Source organism: Berghia stephanieae, chromosome 1 (assembly GCF_034508935.2).
Source record: "Berghia stephanieae isolate SIO BIC M18660-M18661 chromosome 1, UCSD_Bste_1.3, whole genome shotgun sequence".
NCBI classification, from domain to species: Eukaryota; Metazoa; Mollusca; class Gastropoda; order Nudibranchia; family Aeolidiidae; genus Berghia; species Berghia stephanieae.
The window spans coordinates 4,525,025-4,540,564 of NC_088360.1; the positions used below are offsets into that span (position 1 = coordinate 4,525,025).

The 15,540-nt window shown below is 34.0% G+C and overlaps 1 protein-coding gene across 3 annotated transcripts in view; it reads left to right on the top strand.

Moving 5' to 3' along the window:
* Positions 1–15,540, top strand: part of LOC144966344 (uncharacterized) — a 50,337-nt gene that overhangs the window by 15,061 nt on the left and 19,736 nt on the right. For 2 of the 3 annotated variants that reach the window (XM_078902673.1, XM_078902685.1), the window contains 6 exons: positions 1,053–1,230; positions 5,127–5,212; positions 11,978–12,217; positions 13,780–13,857; positions 14,677–14,817; positions 15,033–15,167. In XM_078902673.1, coding sequence (XP_078758799.1) covers positions 1,053–1,230; positions 5,127–5,212; positions 11,978–12,217; positions 13,780–13,857; positions 14,677–14,817; positions 15,033–15,167 — 858 coding nt within the window. The remainder of the gene's footprint in view (positions 1–1,052; positions 1,231–5,126; positions 5,213–11,977; positions 12,218–13,779; positions 13,858–14,676; positions 14,818–15,032; positions 15,168–15,540) is intronic. The other variant, XM_078902681.1, reaches the window with a different exon arrangement.

Sequence of the window (15,540 nt, forward strand, 5' to 3'; positions counted from 1 at the left end):
GATCATAATAATAATAATAATAATAATAATAATTATAATAATAATAATAATTATAATAATAATAATAATAATAATAATAATAATAATAATAATAATAATAATAGTTGTAATAATAGACTCTTATAGAGCGCACGGTATCCTCAGCAATGATTCTCAATCAATTTTAGTGACTTATTTACATATATCTTATTTATTTTGATTCCTGAAAAATGATTCGCATGTGTTTATATATTATCTTTATGGTTATTTATTTATTTATTTACTCATTTATCTTCTTTATTTTTTGTCTATTCATTGATTATATTCATGTTTATTTATTTATTTATCTATTTAATTAGTTTCCTTTTACCTGTATTGATTTGAAATTATTTGGAAATGCTGGGTGGGGTTCCTACCTCCCATAGTGGGCAGGGAGGTACTTATTGTGTCTTCTATCCCCCTATATCTGTTTTCCAACTTGCTTTCTGTCTTTGTCTTGGAATGAGATTACTTGGTTTTGTCCTGGCCCTGGTCGGGTCCTGGCTGGGAGGGAAACAGTCAAAAGCATAGTTATAGTTTTGGGAGATGATATTTTTTTCCTTGTAAATCATCTCTCTGTTATGTATTATTATATTTGTTATAATTTATAATGTAAGCATTTGAGTGTATTCCTCTTAGTGGGGGCCGTGCTTGTGTCCAGATGAGACTTATTGATGATCTCAAACTAAGTACAAGTATGCTCTTGGAATCTACATCTGATCCTTTTTTGTTCCCAGTTCCCCTTTGTCTTACCTTTTCTTGAGTGCTTTAATTGTAATTCTAGAACTTTTTACTATCCCATTTTCTTCCTTTTTACTGGCCCTGATATAACCTAAATGTGTTGAAAGCGCCGTAAAACCCTTAAAAACAAACAAAACAAAACAAATTATTTGTAAATGCATGATTCATATTGGCAATTGCCTAAAATAAACCTTTGAATGGAAAACATACTGTAAATTTAAAATCTTATTTGTCTTTTTTTTAAAGGATAATACTTGTGATGTACACATACAATTTGAACTTTTATATTTCAGGTACAACTCAATGCTATCCTACTAATGATTTGGGCGTGGATATAAACAAATCGCCAATGTTTGGTTTCCCCTCTGTCAAAGTTTCTCAAAGACCTGACAACGTCTTGAATTATTTTTCTGACAGTCAGTTGAAAAAAACATTGGATTTATTCAAATTCCAGGATTTCTTGGTTGAATGGTAAGGCTAAGATTTTCACTTTTTTTACTCTATATGATTCAATGTCAACAACAAAAAGAAGCAATGTACATTATTTTACATTTTGAATTTACGCTTAAATTGTATTTATTAAAACACCTTCTTTTATTAATTAGTCGCTTTGTAGCATGCTCTGCATAATTCAGAATAAACAATTTTATAATAGCAGATTGAATTGATACCATATTGCTACCCTAATGTCTGTGTTCCTTTATTGGAAAGACACTAATACACTATTCAAAAAAGCATCTTCTCTTATTGCTCACTATTTCAGTGCAAGAGAATTATTTCTCAATAAAATATAAATCTAAATACTTTCGATGAAGGACTTACTTTGCTCTCACAATCAGCTGTGACAGACGATCAATACTTTTTAATAAATATTCTAATAATTCTTGTCCTCCAAACTTCTTTAATCACAGAGAATATGTTTGCGGCTATGTGGTCTTCTGGTATGACACTCGGTTTCGGATCGGAAGTTTCTTGGTTTGGGCCTCGCTCAGCGCATAGTTGAGTCATTGGAAAAGGATCTTTACTCACATTCTCTCACCGCGCTCAGGTGTAAAATGAGTACCTGGCTGTTAACAGCATTGTCTCTGTCGGAAAAATATGTAATATCACCTAACAGGCACCGTGTCCCATTTGACATGTTACGTGTTGCTGTTGGTCAGGGACCCTTTGTAAAACGCTTTGAGCATGTTTAGTGGATATTGTGCTATATAAAAAAGCTCATTAAATTTTTAATTTTTTTTTATGGCCTTGCCTTATGTCATTTAAGTCCAGTCTTTTCTCCTGCTCCATCATGCACTGGGTATCTAAACCATGGTACATCTGTTTTTCAACCTTCGTTTCATGTTGCATTTTATTATTACACTCCATACCCACTCACATGAGTTCATCATTACTCATATAAACGTGATATGAAATGGAGTGCATGGCTGTTAACGTGTTTATTTCAGGCCATTGGCCATTATTAGTCATCACATCTCTCTGAACAAATTATTCTTACAATTATAATGATAAACGGATAACATTCTTTTAGTAATCGTTTATAGCTTTTTTTTAAAAATGCAATAATAATAATAATAATGATAATAATAATAATAATAATAATAATAATAATAATAATAATAATAATAATAATAATAATAATAATAATAATAATAATGTTAGAAGAAGAAGAAGAAGAAGAAAAAGAAGAAGAAGAAGAAGAAGAAGAAGAAGAAGAAGAAGAAGAAGAAGAAGAAGAAGAAGAAGAAGAAGAAGAAGAAGACGAAGAAGAAGAAGAAGAAGAAGAAGAAGAAACAAATTTAAATATCGCCTGACAGGCATCATGTCTCATCATACATGTTAAGTGTTGCTGTTGTAAAGCTCTTGAAGCATATTTAGTGCTCAAGATTTTTGGAATTTTGAAAATGTGTTTGTCATTTTGTCCATTCTATTTTAATTCTATGTGTAAAGTTCCTAGTATCTTGTTTATTTAAAGTTTTGCACCATACAAATTATTTTTTAAAGTTCTCATTTCTAAAAATTTACCGTGCCATAATGCCTGAAAATGTGTGTTATTATATAAAAGGCCAGGACAGAGTGATATTAGTACGTGGACTGTGCAGTAGGGAAATGTCAGCTAACAGTTGCACAAAAGGAACATATTAGTAAGTGGACTGTGCAAAAGGGAGATGTCAGCTAACAGTTGCACAAAAGGAACATATTAGTAAGTGGACTGTGCAATAGGGAGATGTCAGCTAACAGTTGCACAAAAGGAACATATTAGTATGGGGACTGTGTGGTTGGGAGATGTCAGCTAACAGTTGCACAAAAGGAACATATTAGTAAGTGGACTGTGTGGTTGGGAGATGTCAGCTAACAGTTGCACAAAAGGAACATATTAGTAAGTGGACTGTGCAATAGGGAGATGTCAGCTAACAGTTGCACAAAAGGAACATATTAGTATGGGGACTGTGTGGTTGGGAGATGTCAGCTAACAGTTGCACAAAAGGAACATATTAGTAAGTGGACTGTGTGGTTGGGAGATGTCAGCTAACAGTTGCACAAAAGGAACATATTAGTAAGGGGACTGTGTGGTTGGGAGATGTCAGCTAACAGTTGCACAAAAGGAACATATTAGTAAGTGGACTGTGTGGTTGGGAGATGTCAGCTAACAGTTGCGCAAAAGGAACATATTAGTAAGGGGACTGTGTGGTTGGGAGATGTCAGCTAACAGTTGCACAATACACACGAAGAAAGATATACTAGGCCACTGCATTGTTATGGGAGTAACACCTAACAAAAGACATCGATCTTCAAAGTGTAATATATAGCTGTAATTTTGTTTACTTGTATGGTACATAGGTGATGCTAACATTTGCACTATGTACTAGGATGATAAAATAAAAGTGCTCCATCTTGCAGCATTTTTCTAAACACAGGGTCTCTGAATCTGAATGTTACTTGAAGTCGACTCAAATCTGAGTATTTGTATTCGAGGGCGGAGCAAGTTGTTGAATGGTGCGGCTTTTTTTGGAATTTAAGCTGAAGTAGTTTGATGATCTTCGTTTGAAGGTGTTTAAACCTGTTATGTTCACACATGATTTGGAAAGAGCATTCCATTCATTGATAGTGCTGGATGAATACTTGAAAACATTTGAATTTGCAGTTTGGTGTTTTAGTGATTTTTGAGTGGGTTTTTCTTTGTTTGTAATTTTGAACATGAGAGTTAATCGTTGTTCTTTCCGTCTGTTTTCTAAGGTAGACCATCCAAGCTGTGTGATCATGTTTGTTTTGCAACAATGGGGGCTGTAGTCATTGCAGACAAAGGGTGCAGTTAGTGGGGATAATTCAGTAAATAAAAGCATTTTATTTTAAGTCGGCATATCAATAGTGTTTTGTGTCTCTAAAACTGAGAGTATGTGACATTACATTTCAGAGCTGTACGCATGTGATTTATTGGGGAGCAGGCACTGGTGTAAGACAAATGAGAGAGAAAAATACAAGAAAAAAATCCCCAAAATATCAGGTTGAAATTTTGGGATGGCTTTTTTTTCTTGTATTTTTCTCTCTGCTTTGTCTTGTTCTGTTTCATACACACTTTCTCAGATCTTTAGCTCTACATACCACTATTTATTTTTTATAGCTATATTAGGATGTACAAAGAAGAAAACAGCTATCAAACGCCGCACTCAGTAAACTCACCAATGTATGGATTAGAGGTGACAAAATAAAGAGAAAAACCAAACTGAAACTGTACCGTGCTCTTGTAAAACCGGTACTTCTGTATAACTGCGGCACTTGGGCGTTGACAAAATCCGAAGAAGAACATCTGGATGCCTTCCATCGCACACAGCTAAGAAGGGTACTGGACATCAAATACCCAAAAAAGATCTCAAATGAATCACTCTATAAGATCACAAAAGAAAGACCAATCTCCCTTGACATTTTACAACAACGATGGCAACTTTTCGGTCACATACTACGCAGGGACAAAAATATACCATCTAACCAAGCCATGTCGGGATACTTCCAAAAACACGGGAACCTTTTCAGAGGAAGACCGATCACAACACTCCCTGTGATCCTAAACAAAAACCTCACAACACTTGGACAAAGCATTAGTTTCATAACGGCAGGGGACCTTGAAAATCTGAGAACCCTAGCAGAGGACCGGCAATATTGGAGACACCTCACACAGGAAATACTGGAAACAGCCAAGGCGACCCGATCTTTCGGTCGAGACGCGAAAGGCATCTAAGTCAAGTAAGTCATATTAGTATAAGAGTTTGGAGTAAAAAAAATTAGACTTTCAATTGATCATTCTACTATGTATATGCTTTTGCTACTTATTTATTTTATCTATTTTTATTTATTTCATCTTTTACCAGCCCTTTACTGACAAAGAAAGAGTTTAAGAAACTCAAACGTGAGCATCGGGAATCAGAGAGACATTTTGATGCGGAACGCCTCCTGGGTGTGTATGATGTGTGTACATTTTTATATGACCATTTAAACAAATGATGTAGGGAAAAACCTATCAGTGTCTTGATAAGGACTCCATTAAAATATGATTCTCACATAGCAAGTAAGCAAATAACTTTTTTGGGGAGGGGGTGGGGTAAGGACTCCATTAAAATATGATTCTCACATAGCAAGTAAGCAAATAACTTTTTTGGGGAGGGGGTGGGGCACAGCCGTTTACTGCTTTCACTTTAGTTCGACAGGTAAATTTTGCCGGACGCTAGTTCATAACAGATGGCGAGTCACGGCCTGTGCCGAAAGGGAGACTGAGCAATTTTTCCTATTTTGATGATTTTTTTCTCAAGTTCAAAGTAACGTAGTAAAGATGCTATTAGATGTTGCAATAAGATATTTTAGAGTCATAACTAGTGATTTACATACTTTTATTTGATATAATTTGAGTAGATCATTTGGGATTAGATTTTATAGGAAATAACCATAAAAATGGGTCAGAAATTTTAATTACTTCAAACGATATAATCAAAAATTACATAGTTATCTGAGTTTATTCAAATAAATGAGAAATACTGCAATAATCATCAATATTCACAGAGTAGAAATATATAATCAAAGTCGTTTTGTAATGAAGCATTGTTGAGATATCCGCTCACCTGTACAGCCATATCCTTTTTTGACAGCAATAAAAAAATGCGAAATCACCTAATTGTAGGGGTTTGTTGATCACATGATCAAAACGAACTGATTTTAGTAATGACATTTGACAATTCTTAGGAAAAGATATGTAATATGCATTCCTTTGACGTTTGTATAGATCTAAACTATATAATAATAATAATAATAATAATAATAATAATAATGATGATGATGATGATAATGATCATTTTCATGAAAATAATATAGTGGCTATCACCTAAACGCCTGCTAATTTTGAAAAACGCAATAATTTCTCTTTAAAATAGCTGTCGAAATGCCCGTTTTAAAAAAATGGAATTCGCCTATATGTCCCCCTGACAGAAAGGAATTAAAAATAGAAAGAAAGAAAGAATAAAAAATTTTACTGAATCATTTGCGGCCAAAGAATTGACTCATCGCCTCCAAGAGTTTTATTTAACTTCCCAACGCCCCAAATTACTATCATTCATTCAATATAATTTACTCCTCCCCACTCCACGCTCTCCGGCACTTTCCTTCCATGTCCCTCAAACTGCTTTCTTTCCATGGAGCGTCCAATCAGCTTGTTACAATTGCCCATTTCCAATTGGCTGCTGAATAAGGACAATTCTAATTTCAATTGTCCACCAGTCTGTCATCAGCAAAGTCAAGAAAGCTCCTCCTACTCAAATCACACATACCCACGAACATGATAGGCCTTGTAGACCAGTCACTGGTCTTTGATGTTACACAACCATCCGCCAGCTTTGATCACATCGCTTTTGATGATGTCACTCAATATATCTATCTTCTTCTCTCAACCCCGTTGACTGTACCACGAGTCAACATAAAAGAATATCGCGATGAGGTGCGAATCGTGAAGATGAAATGACGTAGCTGTGTTAAAGTTATAGGTTCAAAGTTCAATTGTCAGAGAGAACTGATTAGAGATCAAACTGAGGTGGTAAAATGAAAATTATTTCGTGGTAAAACGTTGCATAAATTAGTTTTATGTACACCAACAGACACACACACACACACACACTTACTCTCTCTCTCTCTCTCTCTCTCTCTCTCTCTCTCTCTCTCTCTCTCTCTCTCTCTCTCCAGTGCTGCGACAAAAAAAAGGAGGCCGACTAGATAGCTAATACTATTTAAAATGGAAATTTGTTGAAAATGGTCTGCTTATTGAACAACCGAAGCATCGTGGATAACAGAAATGATCATTGTGAATCAGTTGAAACACGTGATATCGATGTAATACTAATACAAGTAATAATCATATAATATCAGTGTATTTATCTTACTCTTGATCACCACTGTAATAATAACAATATTATTATTATTATTATTATTATTAATAATAATAATAATAATAATAATAATAATAATAATAATAATAATAGTAATAATAATAATAATAATAATAATAATAATAATAATAATAGTAATAATAATAATAATAATAATAATAATAATAATAATAATAATAATAATAATCATAGTAATAATAATAATCATAGTAATAATAATAATAATAGTAATAATAATAATAATAATAATAATAATAATAATAATAATAATAATAATAATAAATAATAATAATAATAATAAATAATAATAATAATAATAATAATAATAATATAATAATAATAATAATAATAATAATAATAATAATAATAATAATATAATAATAATAATAATAATAATAATAATAATAATAATAATAATAATAATAATAAATAATAATAATAATAATAATAATAATAATAATAATAATAATAATAATAATAATAACAATAATAATAATAATAATAATAATAATATAATAATAATAATAAAATAATATAAAATAATAATAATAATAAATATAATAAATAATAATAATAATAATTAAATAGTAAAAAATAAATAATATCCATTTTTGACAATAAAAAATCGTGATAAACGCATTGAAAAGGACGGGAAGTGGGGGGGGGGGGGGGGGTGGGGGGTGGGAGAGGATTAATGATCAGATAATCAAAATGAACTGTTATTTTAAAATAAATTGACAATCATAGGTAAAGATAAGTTATAAGTATTCCTCTGAACTTTGTATAGATCTTAACACATTTTTATACTTTTTATTAACATACGTAAAACCTCACGATTATTTTAAGGAACAGCTGATTGTTACATGTCACAGAAACAGCATCTAATTAATCAACCAACGTTCTGTTTTCTTTTTTTTTTCACTGGTGGAACATCACTTGCTAATTCTGGAGCAGTTTGCATGAAATGTTTTTTAACCACATATCTCATTTGAGCCCTTTCACAGCTTATTCGGCAGAGTCCATTTGCCATTTGCATTGAGACAATGCTTGTTTTCAATATGACCATTCATCTGAGTGAAGAAAAAAAAATCATTAGTTATTATTGATGATGATGATGATGATGATGGTGAGAATGATGATGATGATGATGATGATGATGATGATGATGATGATGATGATGATGATGATGATGATGGTGATGATGATGATGGTGATGATGATGATGATGATGATGATGATGATGGTGATGATGATGATGATGATGATGATGATGATGATGATGATGATGATGATGGTGATGATGATGATGATGATGATGATAATAATAATAATAAGAAGAAGAATTGTAATAATAAGAGTTATAATAATATTATTGATTGTTAGTAATAATACGATAGTGATCGCCTAGATGCCTGCTAATAATAATAACGTAATAATTTTCCTTTAAAATATAGCTCTAAATGCCCGTTATTCAAAATGGAATCCGCCTATATATCCACTCTGAAATATTTTTAGCAAAAATAAGATAGAGAAAGAAGTTTACTGTAGCATTTGCGGCCAAAAAAAAATGATTTATCACCGGTCTGCGAGAGTCTTATTTGACACCTAGACAACGCCCCAAATTACTTTCAATTCATTTCAAATTTACTCCACCTCTCCAGCAATTTCACCCCATGACCTCCAAACTGCTTTCTATCCATGGAGTGCCAATCAGATGTTTACAATTACCCATTTCCAACTGGCTGCTGAAAAAAACAATTATAATATCAATCGTCCACCAGTCGGTCATCGGCAAAGTCAATTAAGCACCTCCCACTCAAATCACATATCCCCTCGAATGTTCGGCCTTGTAGCGCAGTCCACCGGGCTTTTGAGGTTACACAATCATCCGCCACCTTTGATTACATCGCTTTTTGATGATGTCATAATATATCTATCTACCCTCTTTTCTCACACCCGTTGACTGTATCAACGGGCGATGTAGAAGAATATCGAGGGACACTGGCGGTCGGTCAATAGAGCGAAGTTGTTTTGTGCCGCCCTATATTTACCGTAGATTAGCATGTCAACCAAACAAAAAACTTCAATTTTAAAATTTTGATAAAAATTAAAAATTTAGCACATACTGCTTTTTGTTTTGAATTTAATATTTGACGACTCGTGCGTCGCTCCGCGAAGGTAGCGTCAAATCGGCACGTTTCATCTTTCCCCCGTTGCCTGCGCGGGGTGACAATGAGCAGAGGGTGTGGTGTGGTGGGGAAGTTTTTTTTTGTTTATATGAGCCAGAATTCGTTTGGCCGTCCTGTCCTTATCCTATACTCTGTTGTACCTTGAAGAAAGTTACCACTCCCCAATCTCCCTCCAACCTCCCTCCCCAACTAACTATTGTCTTTCACTGCTAAAATAATTAGGCCAAGACGGCCAATCTAGCGATGCACGCCCTGAGGTCCTACTTGGGATAAATTAAAACCATATCAGTTTTATCACTGAAAGAAGAGGCTTTGATTCACTTAGATATACGGATGAAGAGAATGGCAATAAATATATATTTTATCATTGTTGGTTTTGCTTAAATATATATTAAATATCAAAAAGAACAGTAAACAAAGTATGCACCGAGAAGAGCCCCATGGTACTATAAATAAAAATCCCTGACCCCACGGAGTCCTTCATTCCCGCACACTCCCAACGATCCCTACTCAACTTGTATTGTGTGCATTGTCTAATAATAGTATAATTATAAAGATGTCGCTGATTGTGTGTGAAGTTAACAAGTGCTTTGCGTTTGGAATTAAATGTGGATTTTTAAATTCAATTATTCTAAAGTTGTGTGTCATACCGTTAGTCGTTAGTATTCAGAGAAAATGTATTATCGCTGTTGTCATTGTTTATGAAACCTACCTGTCTTTATCTTGAATCATTTTATTTTAAAAAGTTATTTCTGTAATTTGTAACCAATCATGAATCATGTTGATTTTTTAATTGATAATCAATTCCGACACTTATCCCCTCAAGAGAAAATAGCGGTGAAAGATTTAGATCCACACAAACCAGAGAATTTTAACTTAGTTTCTAACACACCGAGGAGACAGCGCCGATTTAATAATGATTATTTTTAAAATGTTGAATGGCTTACTGCCAGTGAAAGCCGTAAAACGCTTCATTGTTTTTATTGCTTGATTTTTGGTGATGTATGCTATAACGGACAACAGGAGGATTCAGTGATATTGCGCACATCTCTCAGGCACTGAAGAAACATTCTGAATGAAATAGCCATGTCACAGATGCTGTTAAATATAAACTTTGTAGATATATGAAATCCGTTGGAAACAGGACATGCTGCGTCTGTGAGTCGTTATAATGAACAGATGAAAGTTAACAGACAAGTTTTGTCCAAGATAATTGATGCTCTTTTGTGAGTACGTCTCGTTAATATTCTAACACACACACATACACGCACACACAAATACACGCACATATGCAAACAATGCAATACCCCCCTCCACACACACACACATACACACACACACACACACACACACACATACAAAGTAGGTCAAATTAAGTTAAATTAACTAGACCAATAAAATTTGATTCTGTATTTCGGATTTGTGCCGCCTTAAATACAATGTGACCAACCGCCCCTGTCGAGGGAAGGTGCGAATCGTGAAGACGGAATGGCAAATCGTGTGAAAGTTTTAGGTTCAAAGTTCAATGCAATAAAAATCGTTCGTGCTAAAAATGTGCGTACATGAGTTTTATACACACACACACACACACACACACACACAAACGCTCTCTCTCTCTCTCTCTCTCTCTCTCTCTCTCTCTCTCTCTCTCTCTCTCTCTCTCGAGTGTGTGTGTGTGTGTACTACTACTACTACTACTACTACTACTACTACTACTACTACTACTACTACTACTACGATTACTACTATTACTGCGCTATCATCATCAACATCATCATCATCATCACCATAAAACAACAACAACAACAACAACAACAACAACAACGTTATCATCACTCTTGGACTCGTGTTCTTATGTCTCTGGAGTTTGTCTGAATACGGGACTATTTTGTTAGCCAACAAAGAATTAGACAAGGTGTGTTTACACATTCATTGTGCAGAAACCTGTCATTACAAATCGGTGAAATAAATTCTATATTAAAAGTAGATTATTACTCTTTTATTTACTATCATGTGTTAGGGTAACAAAACTCAGATAACATTAATTTGAATTTTTTAAACAATTAAAAATATTTTTCAGGTTAATTTTAAATAGAAAAATATACATTTTTCAAGAAAGAATAAAGTATACTCACCATTTCTTGATATCAATGAAAATAATTGCGTCTTGAAGATGAAAATGTGGCCGTTATATCCATATAATATAGAAAAATATAGAAGATGTGTATGGTCAGCAATTGCAGTGTAAAAATGAACGATTTTACGAAATCTGTCCTATAGCCTGACTGAAAATGAAATCCAAGCGGTGCATTCTACCGGCAGGGATAAATATTGGCCAGTTCTCACGTTCTGGACATCTGTTATGACGTAACCACACGATGGTCTCCCCGTCATCGACGGTGGGTCGTTCCCATTGGGGGTGAGGCGGTAGTAAACTAAAGTGAAAGATTTCTAGTGTAATAAACGGCTGTGTGGGGGGGCTTAAGTCGTTCATATATATGAATTATTAGCTTGATGACAAAGATAAAAAAATAAATACACCATTTGTCATCTCAATAAATTTTTTATTGAAGATATCAAAATATTATAATTTATTTTCTACAGAACCAACTCTGCCCAAGGTAGAGTTGCCAGATTTATATGGAAGGGCCAAAGATTTGTTTCCATTGTCAGCTGAGGTGGACAGCTTACCTTATAACAAGGAGGTTGTAGAGTCTGGATCAGTGCAACAACTTTGGTGTATTGAGGATCCTTTGAAGGAAATTATTGTAATAGGATCCGATCTCAAACTGCCAAAACCATTACCTGTAGAACATTACACGAAGACCTCAATGCTTCAAAAAGGTTGGAAACTTGCATTTTACATTATCATTGCATTTTTTCTGGTCTTCTGCCAAATTCAGTGAAAAATGTGGGAGCAGGCATTCCTGCAATAGAAAGATTTTGAAACATATGTGTGAAACAGTGCCAGAGCACAAGATGAATACTAGAGAAAAAAATATCCTTTTCCTGACTTTTGACCGAACCTTAGACTACTACTTATGCGGCTATGTGGTCTAGTGGTATGATACTCGCTTTTGGATCAGAAGGTCCTGGGTTTGAGCCTCGTTTGGCGCATAGTTGAGTCCTTGGAAAAGACTCTTTACTCACATTCTCTCACTGTACTCAGGTGTAAAATGAGTACCTGGCTGTAAACAGCGTTGTTTAAGTCGGAAAAAAATTGTAATGTCGCCTCACAGGCGTCATGTCTCGTTCTACATGTTACGTGTTGCTGTTGGCTAGGGACCCCTTGTAAAGCGCTTTGAGCACGTTTAATGGATATTGCGCTAGATAAAAGCTCATTTAAAAATTTTTTTTATTACTTGATTACAAACAAGACAGTGTAAAGGAAGCAGTGTTGTTCCTTTCTAACAGAAAATGTGTTGTTGTTTCTCAATACTGTTTTCCCGTGCTTTGTGCCCTCTTGGAAATTGTGCATCAAGGACATCGTCTGTGTTCCTTAAGGAAGTCCAATGCATGATCAATGTTCTCAGGCTTATCTTCAACTTGGATGTCAAGGCACTTTACACATTCATTCCACACCATGATGGATTACATACCATCATGCATTTTTATTATTTCAGCGATTTTGAAATCAATGATTCAGCTCGTTTCTGCAATTAAAGATTTTAATACTTCTTAACACTTTGAATGGGGGTCCGGATAGCTCAGTTGGTAGAGCACTCACTTCACAAGCAAAGGGACCGAGATCGATCCCGGGTGCGGTCGAGATTTATTTTTCTGACCCCCGTGTCCACCCAGCAGTGATTGGGTAGCTGGGACTGCTAGATCTGGTGGAAAGTCCTTTGCAATAGACAAAGTCCCATCCAAAGGGTAGCAAGCAACTGCTATTCTCCATTTCATGCTACAGAAACCGGGATAAACTCTGGATCCATGGGCCTGGTGGCTCTGAAAGACTCTTTGAATTTCATTAGTTTCATATCAAGATTTTGTCTTTAAAATCAATCCTAAATCTTGTCAGGAGTGTCTTATTTACTATACAAATTATTATTTAATAAGTAATGACCAGAAATGAATATAAAAGCTTTAAAAAAAAAATACCAAACAAGAAACGTTTCGGGCTCAAAATCCTTCTTTAGCCATTGTTAGATGTTATTTTTATTTTTGTTTATTACTTTTTACAGTCCACATCTTAGAATTATTTGATAACTTGTTTGCCTACGTTTTCACATACAATTGGGAAGTTGCAAGTTATAAGAATAATTAATTACGACAATGTTAAATTGTAAATTTTATAGAATAAGGAGTGGTGTGTTTTGTAACGATTGATTACACTTATTAAAAAATGTATACCAAACTTACTTCATTATCAGTAAATTACTTTTTACACAATTAAATGTCTTCAGATGACTGGTCAAACGAGACAATAGATATATGGAAGGAAACGGCTCTTCCTCTCACTTGCAATGAAACTTGGAAAGACGGTAATTATAATGGAGTTGTAAAAATTTTACTTTTATCAATCATGCATTTTTCTGGGTGGGGTTCCAGACCTCTCATAGAGGACAGGGAGGCACTTGTTGTGTCTTCTATCCCTCGCTATCTGTTTTCCAAATTGCTTTTTGTCTCTGTGTGGAATGAAATTACTTGGTTTTGTCCTGGCCCTGTCTGGAGTCCTAGCTGGGAGGGAAAAAGTTAAATGTATAGTCACTGTTTTGGGAGATGATATTCTTTTCCTTGAAAATCATCTCTCTTTTATGCATTGTATATTTGTTGTTTTGAATGTATAATTCAAGCATTTGAGTGTGTTCCTCTAGTGGAATCCTGTGTTTGTTTCTGGATGAGACTTTTAGGTGATCTCAAACTATGCACAATGATAATATGCTCTTGGAATCTACATCTATTCCCTATTTGTACCAATTCCCCTTTGTCCTCCTTTTCTTGTGAACTGTGAACTTTTTTTACTATCCCATTTTCTTCCTTTTTACTGATGCTGAAATGACCTAAATGTGTAGCAAGGGCTGTAAAACCCTTAAAAACAGACAAACAATCATGCATTTTTCAGATTATGACTATAAAGCCTCCATAGTCAAAACTTATTCAATGATTTAATGATGTTGGTTTGATTTTGTCTTGATTGGTTCTGGGATTCAAATCAAAAGTGCAAACTTGTATGACACGGAATCAATAGCTCTCATTAACATTTTGTTAATTTTCTTTTAGAATAGCTAATTTTAAAAATCAAAGACGTTGTTAATAATTAAACCCATCACACTAAATTATTTATCCTGAATTATTGACAGGACACAATAGCAACAGCACTCCTCCTCAAAGTGACGAAAAAGAAGAAAGTCATCGACAGGGAATTGAGTATTTTAATGATGGAGATAACCCACTAGAAAACTTCATGCAGTTTAGATCACATAATATACAAAGTAACACAGGTATAAGAACAACACATTTCAATATATTGATCATAATATTTTGCAGTAGATTTACATAGACTTCAAAACATTTAAATTATGGTTATTATGATTTTAATTCTAAAAGTTCTGAAGCTTACATTACAATATTACTTCATGATCATGTGCATTTTATCAGAATGTTTTTTTGTTTGTTTTTTGTTTTTTTTTTTTTTTTTTTTTTTTTTTTTTTACAGCTCATAAAGGGAAAAAGTTGCCCAAGGTTATGATAAAGAAAGAAATTAGTGAAATAGAGAACGAAGTTATAACAGAAACCCAATCAAATGATACAACAGTGTCAACGGTCAATATTGTCAAAGTGTCTTTTACAGGTTTGTGCTATTTATGTCCTTTACAATAAGTTGTTTTTGATGTGTCCGACAATATGTCCTTTTGAATGTCTGTTATGACTCACAAAATCTTTGTTTGTATGGCTCTATTTTTTATATCCTTCTTAATAACATGGTGGGTATATCGGCCTATGAGAGCTTTAAAAACAGCCATATATAAGAGTAGGTGACGTTTTTCAAAAAGATTCAATATAAGAGATCGCCATTCACTGTAATTTATGTATGAGTAACACACCGGCTGTGAAATAGTTCCCTCCATTTGTCTCTACTTTGACCAATTAGTTAATCTACCCTTCCCCCAAACTTCCAAGGTATAGTTGGACTTCATGGATCAAATCAAGGTGTCTTCTCCAGT